This window comes from Silene latifolia, chromosome Y, assembly GCF_048544455.1.
Source record: "Silene latifolia isolate original U9 population chromosome Y, ASM4854445v1, whole genome shotgun sequence".
NCBI classification, from domain to species: domain Eukaryota; kingdom Viridiplantae; phylum Streptophyta; class Magnoliopsida; order Caryophyllales; family Caryophyllaceae; genus Silene; species Silene latifolia.
This window is the reverse complement of record NC_133538.1, coordinates 361507480-361523557: the sequence shown is the minus strand read 5'-3', so window position 1 is coordinate 361523557 and position 16078 is coordinate 361507480. Positions and strand designations below refer to the sequence as shown.

Here is a 16078-nt window from a genome sequence, read left to right as displayed (position 1 = left end):
TTGAGACCGTCTGATTATGTTGCTGTTCCAGGTAGGGTTTCCCTACTCAGTATTACTTACATAATGTGTGGTGATTGTGCTGTGATTAGTGTAATTGGTTGATTCAGACGGTTGTTGATGTTGTGATTGTGATTGTTTGTCTGTGGTTCTCGAGATGCGTTCTCGGCTGAGTGGAGTCACTTGCGGGAGTGGCTTCACGCCCTAGTTTCGCCCTTCGTGGAACCCGCCACGGAAGGGGATGTGCACATTAATGGGACAGGGTTATCGCTCGGTATGATGAGCGGGGCTTAGGTGGGAACGGCTGCGGTCCCCCACTGGTAGGGCTGGTCCAGGGTTATCACTCCGTCACCGATCGTCCACCGGACTACCGCCAAAGGGGGGACCGCAGCCGTTCCCACCTAAGCCCCGCTCATCATACCGAGCGATAACCCCGTCCCATTAATGTGCACATCCCCTCCGTGGCGGGTTCCACGAAGGGCGAATTAGGCGTGAAGCCACCCCGCAAGTGACTCCACTCACCGAGAACGCATCTCGAGAACCTGCACAAACAATCACAATCACAACATCAACAACCGCCGAATCAACCAATTACACTAATCACAAAGACAATCACCACACATTATGTAGTAACACGAGTAGGGAAACCCTACCGGAACAAGAACACAATCGACGGTCTCAACAAATGTATCAAAATTCCTCTCCTACGAATCCTCCTCCTAACATATAATCATGCAATTGCTACCAATCAAGAAACATAACAAAAACCCCCAATCCCAAAATTAGGGTTTAACGAAACTTAACGAAATACTATAAAATTGGTATGTAGATCTTACCCTCGACGCAAGGATTACAAAGGTATAAAGAACGATGGAATCCAACCTCTCACGCTCCGGGATTTGTCAACAACACGGATGAATGCGAAGAACGTAACTTGAATCTCCCTTTTAATGTTATTGGGTTTGTAAAGGTGTATTATGAAAGTGACGGAAAGATTTATATATTAATCCGTGTTATTAACAAAACTCGTCGAATTATCACCCGCTAACCGAGCTACTCGATCGAGTAGCTGAGGTACTCGATCGAGTGCCCCCTTACTCGATCGAGTATCAAGGTTACTCGATCGAGTACCCAACAGGTCAGAAACTAATTTAAAACGCAACACACCCTTACTCGACAGAGTAAGGCCTACTCGATAGAGTACCCAGAGACTCATAAAACCGTAGTATTACAGTCTTCCCTCCTTAAAAAGAACTTCGTCCCCGAAGTTCAACCCATACATAAAAACAAACATATTAACTCGGTCAAGACGCAACAAAGCTACTAAGAACTTCAAAACAAAACCCCAACTTACAAAATATGAAACCATGATCTCTTAACACCAACTCTACCAACTATTCCTACTTCCACACCTCGCTCACGATGTCATATCAACTACATCATAAACTCTCCCGACACTAACTCCATACATAACCAACTACATAAACATCAGACGGAATGTTACAGACTCAACCCGATGGTGACCCGATGATGAATTAGCTTAATAATAGTGTAAATGAGACCAAATTGACATTATCTTAATTGTTTTCACTTAAAACTACAATTGATATACCTATATATTGTTTAAACATAAAATTAACCATCAAAAACTAAATACATAAGATAAAATATACGCTGATAACCTGGCCCGATACAGACCCGTCCCGACTTGCCACCCACTAATGACCTTACCCGATGCTGACCCGACCTGACTGTAACCGACCCAACCTGTCACTGACCCGATACAACCCAAACCCGATATAACCCGACCCAAACTGACCCAACCCATAACCGACCCAACTGACCCAATTGCCACCTCTATCTGAAAACCAGTGCCCTAGATCCAACATTACCCCCACAGGGTTTCTTAATCAAATAATTTACCACAAACATCCATTCCTTCATTCATCTTACACTCCAATAAAATCCGTAATTTTTTCGTAATTTTAATCACCCAAATCTGATTTATCATTTTTCTTGAATTACGATGCTAGAGTGAGTATACAGATTCGTCAAAAATGGGCTGTGTATGTTGCAAGCCATCTGCAATCGAAGATAGCAAGGAAAGTCCGGTAAGAAGAGATGATCATCTTCGTAAAATTAATAGTAACAATAATTACAACAATGGCGGCGATGAGAAGGTTTTGTTGATCGATAAGCAACAACAGCATCAGCAGCAGCAATCTGTGTTTGCCGGTAATAATGATTCGGGCCGAAAACCGCGTCGAGAAATACCAGTTAGAGTGGAGTCTCCTTTGTCAGGGAGGATTCCGAAGGTAGTGGAGGGTGAACAAGTAGCGGCCGGGTGGCCTACGTGGCTGGCCGCGGTGGCGGGGGAAGCTATTAAAGGTTGGGTGCCTAGACGAGCTGATTCATTTGAGAAGTTGGATAAGGTATTGTATTATGTTTGCATTCTTCTGAATTTAATTCATTTACTTGAGTTAATTGATTTGCATTGTGTTATGAATTTGGTACAGTAGAATCTTTTATTTAGTCTATTGGATTATTATAATTGTTATTCTGAATTTTGGGTGAATCTTTTACTAGGTCAATTATTTGAGTATTTGACTGTGTATTGTGTGTGTGTGTAAGTATTAAAATCAGAGTATTTTTTTTGCTGAAAATTAATTAATTGAGGTTATGTCTTGTACCCCTTGATAATTGAAAATGTTACATATTAAATACCCCTTGATAACCAAATGGGTTTGGTGTAGTGGTTGCTCACTTCATCCCTTAACCATGAGGTCTGGGGTTCGATCCCTGCCCATGGGAATGGAGCAAACTCTTTGGCTAGCCGTTTACCTCTTCGTGAGAGCACCCGCGGCGAGGGGATTATACACTGTTGTCGACGGTGGACACCCCGGTTTACACCAAAAAAAATACCCCTTGATAATTGAAAAAAGAGACATCAACTTTTGTATCAAGTTTTATATTAGCCCTAGAGATTAACTTTGGTTTGTAAAATAGTGCAGGGGAATTTGCAATTGGAGAGAGTCGTTCAAGTTCATGGTAAAATGAAAAATATAACCAAAAAAACATTGGTTTTTAAAACGAATTGTAAAACGGGACGGATGGAGTATAGGAGTGCAAAAGGAATGTTCTTGACTATCTTGAGGTTATCGAGAAGAATTTTGCTTTAAAAATAGTTATTTGTAGCTCTTTGAGGTTATATGTCGTCCATTCTGGTGTGGTGTTTGAGGGTGTGAAGAGTTACATTGCTGCTTTTCTATGCTTAGTAATGAACCAGATGTTCCGTGGGGTGACGATGAAAGAAAACAGAGGTATTTTTTTGTGGATATTGCAAGTGTTTGATGATGGTTGGGTGCTTGCCTTTTAGGGATGTTATCTCCTCATGTGCTCAGGGATGTTATTTGCCTTTTTTTAGTAAATCATCAGGCATACATGGTTGTATACCAGCTCCTGACCCTAGACCAAATGTTTGTCAGCATGTTGTCATTGTATTTATTTGAAGGAATTTATCTCAGTGTAGTCTTATGGAGGCTCGCCATAGGGGTTGCCAATCATCTGTACCCGGCTGTTGTTTGACTCCACTTGTGCCATTTAATTACAGATTGGCCAGGGGACTTACAGTAGTGTCTATAGAGCGCGCGATCTTGATCAAAGGAAAATTGTTGCTTTGAAGAAAGTCAGATTTGACAACTTGGATCCTGAAAGTGTGCGTTTCATGGCTAGGGAAATTCACATTCTTCGTAGACTAGACCATCCTAATGTAATTAAACTAGAGGGTCTTGTTACGTCAAGGATGTCATGCAGCTTATACCTTGTCTTTGAATATATGGAGCATGATCTTGCAGGGCTTGCGTCACACCCAGCAGTTAAATTCACCGAATCACAGGTATATAGGCTTTGCATTTTTTAACTTTTATTTTTAATGTGAAGCATCTGCATAGTCCAAAAGAAAACTCTAAACTGAGAGAGAATTATTTCAAAAATATGAGGTTTTGGAATACTTGCTTCTCATATAAGTCACTATATCTTTTTGCAGGTTAAGTGTTATATGCAGCAACTCTTGGGTGGACTTGATCACTGTCATAGCAGGGGCATCTTACACCGAGATATAAAGGGATCTAATCTTCTAATTGATAACGATGGGAAACTGAAGATTGCAGATTTTGGGCTGGCAAGTGTTTATGATCCTCATGGAAGCCAGCCACTCACAAGCAGGGTTGTGACTCTTTGGTATCGGCCTCCAGAGCTTTTGCTCGGTGCAGCTAATTATGGTGCAGCTGTTGACTTGTGGAGCACTGGTTGCATACTTGCAGAACTCTATGCTGGGATGCCGATTATGCCTGGAAGAACAGAGGTACTTGGCTTAATCTTCTAACTCTGTAGTAAACATCGTCTTTCAACTTGGGCTTGAGACTTAAATAGCAAACTGTTGGGACAGTGCTGTTCTGATTCTTCGATACCTTGTTCTTTTTTTAGGCTAGTGGGAAAGAGGGTGGGGGAATACTGAATTTATTTTAAATCTGGAGGGGCTCACAAGTCACGATGCGTTGAAGACGATTGTTCTTATTTTCGTAGACGAAGTTGTGTGACTCATATCCACTGTATAATATGGCATATGTTGCCCATTGAGCTAAAAGGTTTTTTTAGGTCTTTCAAGTGTGATAATGTACATGCTGGCAGCGTTGTAAATGGAGAAGCTGGCACAATCAAAGATCAAAGCGAATTGACTTCTTCGTCATTGAATGAGTTCTTTACTCTGGAAGTTGCTCTTTATTGTTTGCTTGTACAATAGCTTGTCATTTAAAATACTTGGGAAATATCAGCGCTAGAGGAAGCTGTAACTGCTTTGAAGTGTTCACCCAGACAGCGGCATAGCTAATCTGCAAGTTTTACTTATGGGATAAAGCTGAGTTTCATTAATGGCCAAGTGACGCGAAGTATTAAACAAATTCTTATAAAGACATTCATCGAGTATGTATATTACTGAGCGATATGTGATGTCTATCATGTCCATGTCCACTCAAGAGGAAGATGTAGTTCCCTCTTAGACACGTGGAGTTGGCAAATGTGTATATTACTGAGCGATATGTGATGTCTATCATGTCCGCTTAAGAGGAAGGTGTAGTTCCCTCTTAAACATGTGAAGTTGGCTAGTTGCTCAGTGGTGGAATATTTTGGCAGTACAAGAACATTACTCCAATGTGTCAAGGCTTTAATCAACAACGGTGTGAGGGGGCTTGAATCTATTAAGCCTTATACGTGCGCTGAAAAGTTGATAGATGACAGTATTCTTAAAAAAATTACTCCATTTATCTTTAGGTTTGTTGACTAAATTTGTTAGTTTTTGACGTTCTGGTACTCGGGCAACTTTTCGCTCTCTCTTGGCGGCCGTCATCACTCTGCTATGACCTATGGACTGTTCTGTGTTTTGCCTCTAGATTGTCCTCTATTTGCATTACCCTTGCCTCTATATTTTGGTACATGAAATGTCAAGCTCTTCACTACCTTTTTGAATTATATCGCCGCTTAGGTGGAACAATTACATAAAATTTTCAAGCTTTGTGGATCACCTTCTGAAGAATACTGGAGAAAATCCAAGCTGCCTCATGCGACAGTTTTTAAGCCCCAGCAGCCATATGCACGCCGTGTTGCTGAAACATTTAAAGACTTTCCTGCTCCAGCTCTAAGTCTTTTGGAGGTTCTTCTTTCAGTTGATCCTGCTGACCGTGGAACCGCGTTGTCAGCCCTAAAGAGTGAGGTAATAATTTTCTGAGTGGCTGTATTGAAAACTTCTCAATTCTTTTTGACCAATTACTCTGAATTTTCTACTAAGTATGGGTATCTAAAGCATTTGGTATTGCTACAGTAAAATTTGGCACTTAAGCAAAAAAGCTCTTTATTTAGAAAGTGGCTCTGTGAATGTCATTTTTATTTTATAGTTGATTCTTTCTGTAAGTTTATTACAGTTTCGCTAACCGGCCAAGGAGATTAGTATGATCTACCGTTTAAATTTTAATGAGCACTGCTTAACTTTGTCTCCTTATGAATATGGTTTTTGCATTGTTCTGTACTTCTATAAGATTTTAGTGGTTAAAGTGTTTTTCTTATGGGTTCGTATTTAATAATTACGAGTGTGCTGAACTATTTTCGGTGAATAAATCTCCCCTTGTGAAAATCATCTGTAAGCAGAATAAGTACCCAAACTCTGTGGGTTGTAGACTCATAGAAGAATATGAGCGATCTTTTTCCATTTGATTGAATTGAAAATGTTGCTGAATTTTGCCGATATAATTGCTCTTGTATGAATTTTTTTTAGTACTACGCGTATCAAAGGTATGTGTATGTTCACATTATGATTGTGAACTTCTGCATGTTTCCCACAATTGCTTGAGGTCAAATGTTAAATTGCACTTCGATCGATCTGTATCAATATTCGTTGACTGGTTTGTGTTAATGCCTTTTGTAATGTAATCTTAATGAAACATTAATTTCTTCGGGCCAAGCTGTGGTTTGTATTTACTTGTGTTTTTTTTTTTCGTTTTCTAGTTTTTTACTACTAAACCACTTCCGTGTGATCCATCAAGTTTGCCCAAGTATCCTCCAAGTAAAGAGTTTGATGCTAAAATGAGGGATGAAGAAGCTAGAAGGTACTCTTTTACTGGTTTGTAGTCTTCGTGTTTATTTCTGTTGGAATTTTGGCAGCGGAATGCAGTGGATACGATATTCCAAACATGGATGATTTTATTTATATGTTGAATGTGTTTGATATTACATGATATGTGGGGGAGACGATATTGGGTGAGACCACATATCATGTAATATCAAACACATTCAACATATAAATAAAATCATCCATGTTTGGAATATCGTATCCATTGCATTCCGCTGCCAAAATTCCAACATGGTATCAGAGCCCATGGTTGTCAAATCTGGGCGATGATATTACGATCCTACCTCCTCCGTTCCATCAAAAAAAAATTCAAATAAAAAAACATATTTGCTTCCTACACTTATTTGAAAAAAAAATATTACTCTTCCCACAAAAAAAGGGGCAAAAACGTCCGAGTGAAATTGTTGACGGACATGAGCCGGAACATTTCATTCAAAGCAATAGGGTAGCGAAAACAAAAATGCTAACCCGAAATCCGGGCAGTAAAAAAAGAAAACCGACCTGACAAGGGTAACCAAAAAAAAAAAGGTTACCACGAAATTCGGATAGCAAAAGAGCTAATCCGAGGAGGGTAGCACACGAGGCTAACCCGAAATTAAACCAGGGAGGGTAGCACATGAGGCTAATCCGAAATCAAACAAGGGTGACAAAAAAAATGTCTACCCAAAACATCATGGGGCGAAACAATGAGACCCCGGAAAAAAGAGCATGAACCCAAAAGTATCCAAACAATTCACAAACAAATCAATAACAAACTAATTCCTTCAACTAACCTTCAACTAATCAACTAAACAAACTAACAACTAATCTCCACTCTACTTCCTATACTCCCCCATACACCTACAATTTCACTATGAATTTTCTGATTTAGTGAAATTGAGCTTCGCATGGAAATAGCAAGTAGATTTTTTAAAATATAAAAAAATATGGAGAAGAATGAAATGAAAGTGTCAGGTTACTGATTTATCTTCACTGAAGGATCTTTGCTGAGGGCCTTGTGGTATCTTTATTATATATAAGCATTTTGATTTTTTATTTGATTTTATAAAAAAGTTTCAAAACTACAAAAGGCGATAGCCAAGCAAGCAGCCAATAGAGGTAAGAAACAGTTGAGCATCAAACTTGAAAACGTAGAGAATTATGTTAACGGCATTTATGTGCCTGTTATTGGAGCATGTTGCTCAATTTGATTGCAAACTTGATCACGTCTCGTCTTCCAGAGAATAACAAGCTTAAAGTTCTTGTCATGAAGTTGGACCTAAGCTACCCGTGTTGTTGTAATTAGTCTAGTCTCTAATCAATTATATGCATAAAGAGACCTCCATCCAGAAAATGTAAACAAGGTTAATAAAGCATGATTTCTTATCCAATTCTTGCTGTTCATGTAGGGAAGGAGTTGCAGGAATTAGGGGCCAAAGAGCTGGTCCTGAGAGGAAGGTAACTAAAGAGTCTCGAGCCATACCTGCATCTGATGCCAATGCTGAGTTAGTCTTGTCCATGCAGGTAGTTCATCATTGTTGGTGATGCTTGTTCTTTTATTTTCTAGATTCTTCTTTTTTATATTGGATACTTAGGAGACGGAGGAGCGAAGCTTATGACAACAGAACTACCTATGAGAATGGACAAGCATTTGAACTATTCTTAAAGAGTATCGTTTCTTAGTTTTAAAATATTTTTGTTTGATTTTAAATTTCATTTGATGCAAATCTTATTCTAGGAGCGTGGGAGAATGGTTGTGAAGTTTTTCTGCTCTGCTTATTTTACTTGAAAATAATTTGGAATATCTATTTCCCAGGGAGGCAAAAATATATTATTCATTTGGTTTTGGGATTAATTCATACAATTGGCTAGATTTAAAATGACACGCAAAACCCTGTGTGATTCTTTCTTCTTTTCTTGAAGTAGATGGTTGCGCTGTTTTGATTATGGGTCTCTTCTAAACATCCTCTCTTATTGCACATGAAATTACGCGTGTATGTCCGAGTGTCCAACCCCCTACCATACTTGGAGCGGGAGCCCCTTTGTAGGGTCTGAGGTAGTGAGAGTGAAATGATGTACTTAGTCTTCATCAAAGTTCAATTGATGGGTTATTTATTTATGCTTTCCTAACCTGTTTCAAATAAGTGACTTGGAGCGGATGTTTTTTTTTTGACCTTTTGTGCTTGGACTTTTGGCCCTTTTCTTGAACATAGTTGCTCTGTTAACTGGTATTTATGCCTTCCAGAGAAGACAAGCTCAATCTAGTGCAAAGAGCCGGAGTGAAATGTTCAACAATCATCCGGAAGAGGTTGCTTCTGGCTTTCCATTTGAACCTCCCAGGGCATCTCAAGCCAAAGAAGAACCTGGTACAAACAGGCAATTCCACGTCCACAAGCGAGCCTCACATTCGGGACCACTTGTTCACCAAGCGGCATGGGCTAAACCTGGGAAGAACTTGGATGATTCTCTCAAGGTGTCAAATGGGGCCAATTTATCTACAATGACTGGTTCTGTGGCGGCGAGGAGAAGCTTCTTGTCTGAAGAGAAACGGGAAAGGAGTGGTTCTTTTCATGATGGTGTGCCGAAACTGATTACTCGATTTCCTGGATCTTTCAAAGAAGTACAGGACTCCATTCCAAGGCGAGATCAAGCGGATCACATGCAATCTTTTGTAAATTCACAGCAAAATAAAGAAGAGAGAAGCAGCAGAAATGTTCCTGTTCTTGTAAGCCTTTCTATCTTTCATCTCCATCGTATCGATGGGAATTTTTTTATAAGCATGCAGTGTGGATAACTTCATTCCATTTCCAATTGAGCCAAAGGACTCATTTACTCTTTGGTTCTGAATTATGATGGAATAAAGAAAAATGGTTGACTAAAGTGGCTGGGCCTCTTTCTCTTGTAAAGTACCAGTTCTTTGATGCAATTCTTGATGCAATTTTCATCTTGAGTCATTTAGAAACAATCTCTTTTTGTTGCTAACACAAGGGTAAGACTGCGCGTACATTCGACCCCCTCTTACCTCGCAATTTGCGGGAGCCATTGAGGCACTAGGGTAATGTGTTGTTGTTGTTGCAGTGTTGATAACTTCACTCAAATTAAGTTACACATTTGCATAGCATTCTTATTTTATGATGGTACTTCACATATTGCCAAACTTTCCACAAATCTTCATATTCGTAACACCAATGCCTATAACTAAGCAGATTCGCTCCATGTCAAACTTTGGCTTGACTGGACCTCTCCCACCATTGTGGCCTTTGACCAAAAGACGAAAAATAAAGAGGTTAATTTTTTGAAATGGTGATTTCATTGGATACTTTACAAGAAGAACCGAGATATGGTTACAATTATACATATGATTCTCTACCAACTACCAAGTGCCTAAAGCTGAAGTTTATCATCTTTTGAAGTGTTTTTTTTTTTTATTTTTTTTTATTTTTAATGTTCTTTGATGTTTTCTATGTTCTATGTTCTCCTTTCTTTCGGTAAGAAGAAGTGATTTTTCGTAAGCAGTGTTATTATCTACGACGCAAACTGATGGTTGTAACTTTCAAGTTAATCAAACAGTTATCGTGCTGTGTTCCTTTCTGAATGTCTGAATTAGTGCATTGTTGAATATTGATGGTATGTCTATTCTTCCAGATTGGTTATGGATCAAAGGGAAACAAAATCCACTATTCAGGACCTCTTATAGTCCCTTCCAGCAATACAGACCAGATGATGAAAGACCATGATCGCCAAATCCAAGAAGCTGTAAGGCGAGCCCGCATAGATAAGGCCAGAATCAGAAAGATGCAAGGCCAATTAAATCAAGTACCAACCAATTAATTATTGGTTAATGACCGCTTAATCAGAGTAGGTAATATCTATGTAAAGATTAGAGGAAAAAAGGCAGCTAGCATGACGTTAGTTAGAGATTAGGCGAAATTGGTATGCTTGTCGAGTGAGTGATATTTCTTTAGAAGAAATCCATTTTTCCTTGTACAGGTAATGTTTGTTGAGTGAAGAAGGCAAATGACCGTTGTTCTTTACAAGTTTAATCCTTGACTCATATGTAATTGGCTATTTATTGCCACTTCTGTAACCAGAAACTTCCATTGTTGTCGAGATCGTTTGAGGTGCATGCTGTGCATCTATGTTGAAGATGCCTGCCAGTAATAGCCTAATAGGTGTGATAGGAAATGTGACATGTTGCTGGGTAGAATTTAATAGGGTTCTTTGCCTGGGAAGGGTAACTACGACTCTACAACAACAAAAACTTAACCCAAGGGAGTCGACTATATTATGAGAGTTGTTTTAAAATGGGACTCAAAATGAATATTGCGTTGATAGTTATAAGTTTGCAACTGATAATTCATTATAAAAAAATTCGAAGTTTGTCCAATGGAACATATTATTTTATTTTACTAAAATTGCGGGTCTTTGACTCCATTATAGATAAATTTTTTTTTTTTCGGTGCTCATGAGGGGCAAAGCCCCTACAATCAAATAGTTGTTACAATGCGAGGAGTAGTTACTCCGAAAACATCATCCCTAAGAATAGAACGAAGACTATTAAACGGAATATCTAAATAAGTAGGAGTAGTACTAGCTTCTATTCCTCTATTAGCCAGCAAATCGGCGGCTTTATTTCCTTCTCTGTAGATATGCTCCAACTTGACGGACCATGAAGGATCATTCATGATTTCCCTGCATCGCTTGATTATGAACTGAAGACTATTACTTATCATTTGATCTCCATTTATAAACTCCACACAAGGTGAATTATCCATATGAACTAATAGCTTTGGGATGCGTAATTCCTTAGCCCGTTCTAACCCAGTAAGAAGAGCTAGAAGCTCCGCTTTCATGGAAGAGCAATTTCCACACGATAAGAAGAAAGCCGAAATGAAGTTACCAGTCGGATCCCTGAAAATACCACCTCCACCTGCTGGGCCCGGATTGCCTCTAGAAGCACCATCCGTGTTAAGCATCACCTATCCGTGTGGTGGCGGAGTCCAACGAATAAACAATTCCATATGGCGAGACCTAGGTGTTGGAATTAGAATATCAAATTTGTCGAAGGCCTCTTTAGTGACTTCGAACTGTTGATATAAGAAAATGTGGGGGTGTATCGAGTTCTCATTCTCGCGACCAAAAACGATATTATTACGCCATCGCCAAATCCACCAACAAGTGACTGCAAAATAAATGGGCCAGTCAGGAATACTAACCTCGACATCATTGCTAGCATTGCTCAGAAGCCAGTCATTGAACGAAGAGTTATAGAAAAAGGCGTTATTGGGATCGAGACCAATAAGAGACCAAATTGAGCGTGTAACTTGGCAGCTACGAAGCAAATGCTCAGTTGTTTCCTCCGCATCTTCGCATCTCGGGCAGGTAGGAATATCACTCAGATTTCTTTTAACCCGGTTCACATTAACCATAATTCTATCATGAGCGGCCAACCATAGAAACATTTTAAGACGTTGTACGGGTAATTTCCAAATAGTCTTCCAGCAAGAAGTCTCTACCGGCATAGCTAGTTTAGATTCTCGAAGATAACCAAGAGCAGAATTGAGTGAGAATTTGCCCGAGTTCGTTCCGCGCCAATAAAGTTGGTCATCTTGGTCGGGGTCGGGAATGAGCGAGATAGAAGCAATCTTTTGGAGAATATTTTCAGGGAGATAATTAGAGAAAAGATCCCAATTCCAGCCATGATTTTCGATCCACATATCACTTACGGTTGAAGATAAGGTAGACTCGGGAATAGGAGTGATGGCGTGGTCAGCTAGACAAATTCCATCCACCCACGCGTGATCCCAAAAAAGGGTACGTCGACCGTTACCCACAGCAGTAGCCGATCCTTTAACAATAGTTTTGGCTTGTGACGAGATGCCGGCCCATACATTTGACATATTAGTTTTAGGTTGAAATATATCAATGTCGCATCTGTTATTACAATACTTGGCTCGTAAGACTCTGGACCATAGACTATGAGGTTCCGCAATGACCCTCCAGCCGAGCTTCGTGAGAAAAGCGGCATTGGCTTGCCGTGCTGAGGTTATTCCGAGTCCACCTCGGGATTTTGGTTTTTGGATAGTTTCCCAATAGACCAAATGAATAGTTTTCTTGTCATCTGTACCACCCCATAAAAAACGCCGAGCTTTCCTGTCAATATTGTCACAAACTGTTCGTGGAAGCTTAGCCGTCTGCATACTGTAATTAGCCAAAGTAGTTAAAGTTGATTTGACTAGTGTCTCTCTGCCCGCAAGAGAAAGTCGTTTAGTAGCCCATCCTGATAGTCTTTTATGCACTTTCTCTTCTAGATGTGCGAAAGTATGTCGGGTGACTCTACCATTTATAGTAGGCATTCCGAGATAAGTCCCAAGATCGTCAGTTTCATCGAATCCCAAGGCCTAACCCACTACTTGTCTAGTCGCCTCGTCCGTATTTTTTGAGAAAAACACCCTTGATTTTGATGCACTGACTTTTTCACCGGATACAGCGCAGAAATTATCGATAACATGACAAATTACTAGAGCTTGCTCCTCTGTAGTTTCAGCAAAGATAACCATATCGTCTGCGAAGAACAAGTTAGTTATCGATGGTCCATTTCGTCCGAGTGTAATTGGTCGCCAGTTTTTATTGCAAACTTCGACATCTATGGCTTGCTGTAATTTTTTGAGGCACATGATAAAAAGATAAGATGAAAGAGGGTCCCCTTGCCTAACCCCTCTAGTCGGAGTAAATTGCTCTGTCGCTTCCCCATTCCAGAGGACTTGTAGTCGTGTAGAAGTCACACATTCCATAATGACATCTACTAAGAGAATTGAGAATTGCATGTCTTGCAGGGTATCCCTAATAAACGACCACCTTAGACGATCATAGACTTTTTCGAGGTCAATTTTTATGGCCATAAAACCAATTCGGCCCGTCTTCTTACGCATAGAATGGATCGCTTCTTGAAACACCACAATATTATCGGTAATTTGTCGACCAGGTACAAATCCGCTTTGAGTTTCAGATATTAAGTGGGGTAAAACTTTCTTGACTCGGTTGGCTAGAATCTTACTAATAATTTTGTAAGAGACGTTGCATAGTCCAATAGGCCTAAATTGAGAAATTGTTTCGGGATTCGTTACCTTGGGAATTAGGACCAGGTGAGTGTCGTTGAGGCCTTCGGGGAGGCCTTTTCCTTCAAGAGCTTTGATTAGCTTTGATTACCATCTCGCACAGGGACTGTGATATTAGACTCCAATTTTTCTGATAAAAAAGCGCTTGAAGCCGTCTGGTCCAGGAGCTTTCAACGAGCCCATGTTATGAATTACACTCTCGATTTCCGCTATGGTATAGGGTCGGGTAAGCCACTCCCAATCTTTATTATTAAAAGCTTGAAAAAGGTCCCATGGCAAACGATCTTCGACTGGTTCAGTCTGTTCATCCGTGAACAAATTCTTATAAAATTGGACAATTATGTTTTTTAACCTCTATTGGGTTCTCGGTCCATTCTCCATTGTTGTTTCTAAGAGATGTAATTTTATTCTTCCATCGACGAACCAAGGTACTCACATGAAAATAAGAGGTGTTACGGTCCCCGTCTCTAATAAATTCGAGCCTTGATTTTTGGTACCATAGCAATTCCTCCTGCTCCATAACCTCATCCAATTCACGACGTAGTTTAGCCTCGAGCTTAATGAGATACGGTATTCTTCGTAGCGATAATTCTCGCTGACAGCCACCAATCCTCGCCATCAACTCCTTTTTCTTTCGAAATATATTGCCAAAAATTTGAGTATTCCAGTCCTTTAACTTCCTCGCCAGGGTCGATAGTTTTTGCTGAAAAATGCCGTCCACCGGCCAGCTTTCCTCAACAAAATCCTTGAAATTTTCATGTTTCATCCAACAAGCTTGAAAGCGAAAGGGTCTATTGATAGTGGATAGTGGAGCGAAACCATTAGGTGAAATAAGAAGGGGACAATGATCCGATTGAAAGGCCGGCAAATGTTTTACTAAAGCATCTGCATGTATAGTGCTCCAGTTAGCGTTGCAAAGGGCACGGTCTAGTCTCGCGCTCTGACGGGTTTCAGCCAAATTCCCTCGAGCCCAGGTATGAGAAGCTCCAGAGAAAGCGAGCTCGATAAGATCACAGTTATCTATCCAGTTATTGAAATTTTCGCATCTTCGAGCCATGTTGGCATCCTCTCCATGTCTTTCACTGAGATAACGAGTTTCATTAAAGTCCCCTGCTAGCAGCCAAGGCCGATTGTTAGATTTAGCGAAATTCTCTAATTCGGACCAGAGCTCTTTTCTATTAGTCGGATCCGGACTTGCGTAAACCGCCGAGAAGAACCACGGTACTTCCCCTGTTCTCGCAATTTCTATCGTTATATATTGTTGATGCTCTGTCACTGTTGACACCGATACTATTTCGGGCTTCCAGTACAACCAAATACCTCCGCTAAATCCTTGCGCATTAACTCGTGACTGGCCACTATATCCAATAATGTTGCCCAATTTGACAGCATGTTCATTGTTCATGTGTGTTTCAACTAAAGCAACTACCGTGGATTTAAACAATCTAGTGACTTCTTTAATCGCATTGATTTTTTTGTTACTGCCCGTACCTTGAACATTCCACACCAAGAAGGTGATATGTGGTAAATTTGGGACCAAATTTGGAATTTGTGTATTCATAAAATCAGGTAAATAAGGTAACGATGTTAGATAGGCTCTACTTACGAGTTTGAGTATGTTATCAACACTCCATGGTATCGATAACTCTAGTATCAGTTCCGTTGGATTGTTCACTGCTAACTCGATTTTGACATCCATTATCGGGCTTGCCGAAGTCATCACCGCCATATAAGGAGCGAGCATCTCCGGCTGGGTTCGCACCTTCGTTGTTTGGGCTGGTGGGATCACCACTACCTCCGGGCATTGAGAGAGGCATCTGGGTTGAGGAAGAGAGTGGAAGAGATAGGATACGTAGGGAGGAGTGCTCATTATTTTCTTTGTTTGATATTGGTTGAACGATGGTAGAAGAGGTTGTGTTCATGTTTAATGAAGAAGAAGAGTTTGATCGTGGGATGGAGACAGAGCTTTTGTTATTAGGCGCGGAATTGGTAATATCTTTAAGGATTAGGGTAGAATTTTTTGGAATGATAGAAGGAATATTTTGTGATTTTTTGGATTTTGGTGTATATTTGGTAGATTTTTTGGTTTGAATTTTTTGGGATGTAAAAGTAATATTATGGCTATTATTATGGAAATTAGAATTATTTGCTAAATTGGTGGGGATTTGATTAGTAGGAGATACAACGTTAGTTACGCTTAATACGGGCTCGGACTCGTTAGGATTTGATACCGCAATATTCCGTAAGATATCAAATCTTGAACTACCTTCCTTAGGATTATTCCCAATAGTAAAGATTGATTTGT

The 16078-nt window shown here is 40.0% G+C and overlaps 2 protein-coding genes across 2 annotated transcripts; one reads left to right on the top strand and one right to left on the bottom strand.

Annotated features, from left to right (window-relative positions):
• Positions 1 to 1867: 1867 nt before the first annotated feature.
• Positions 1868 to 10801, top strand: LOC141627087 (putative serine/threonine-protein kinase At1g54610). Its single transcript, XM_074440567.1, has 8 exons — positions 1868 to 2429; positions 3608 to 3892; positions 4043 to 4360; positions 5537 to 5764; positions 6553 to 6653; positions 8065 to 8179; positions 8901 to 9380; positions 10301 to 10801. Exons 1-8 carry the CDS (start codon positions 2055 to 2057, stop codon positions 10484 to 10486), a joined length of 2088 nt encoding a protein of 695 aa, XP_074296668.1. The 5' UTR covers positions 1868 to 2054; the 3' UTR covers positions 10487 to 10801.
• Positions 10802 to 13056: 2255 nt separating this feature from the next.
• LOC141631726 (uncharacterized) lies at positions 13057 to 15178 on the bottom strand. Its single transcript, XM_074444357.1, has 3 exons — positions 14210 to 15178; positions 13969 to 14073; positions 13057 to 13854 (listed from the first exon to the last, which is right to left on the bottom strand). Exons 1-3 carry the CDS (start codon positions 15176 to 15178, stop codon positions 13057 to 13059), a joined length of 1872 nt encoding a protein of 623 aa, XP_074300458.1.
• Between the last annotated feature and the right edge of the window lie 900 nt (positions 15179 to 16078).

What these genes read in the sequence shown, in the direction of transcription:
- LOC141627087 (XM_074440567.1), top strand. Translation starts at nt 2,055, where the DNA reads ATGGGCTGTGTATGTTGCAAGCCATCTGCAATCGAAGATAGCAAGGAA. An exon ending in CATTTGAGAAGTTGGATAAG is followed by an intron (nt 2,430 to 3,607) that starts GTATTGTATTAT and finishes ATTTAATTACAG; the next exon opens with ATTGGCCAGGGGACTTACAG. An exon ending in TTATGCCTGGAAGAACAGAG is followed by an intron (nt 4,361 to 5,536) that starts GTACTTGGCTTA and finishes ATCGCCGCTTAG; the next exon opens with GTGGAACAATTACATAAAAT.
- LOC141631726 (XM_074444357.1), bottom strand. Translation starts at nt 15,178, where the DNA reads ATGAACAATGAACATGCTGTCAAATTGGGCAACATTATTGGATATAGT. An exon ending in GTAACACCTCTTATTTTCAT is followed by an intron (nt 14,074 to 14,209) that starts GTGAGTACCTTG and finishes ACGGATGAACAG; the next exon opens with ACTGAACCAGTCGAAGATCG. An exon ending in CCATAGCGGAAATCGAGAGT is followed by an intron (nt 13,855 to 13,968) that starts GTAATTCATAAC and finishes TGGTAATCAAAG; the next exon opens with CTAATCAAAGCTCTTGAAGG.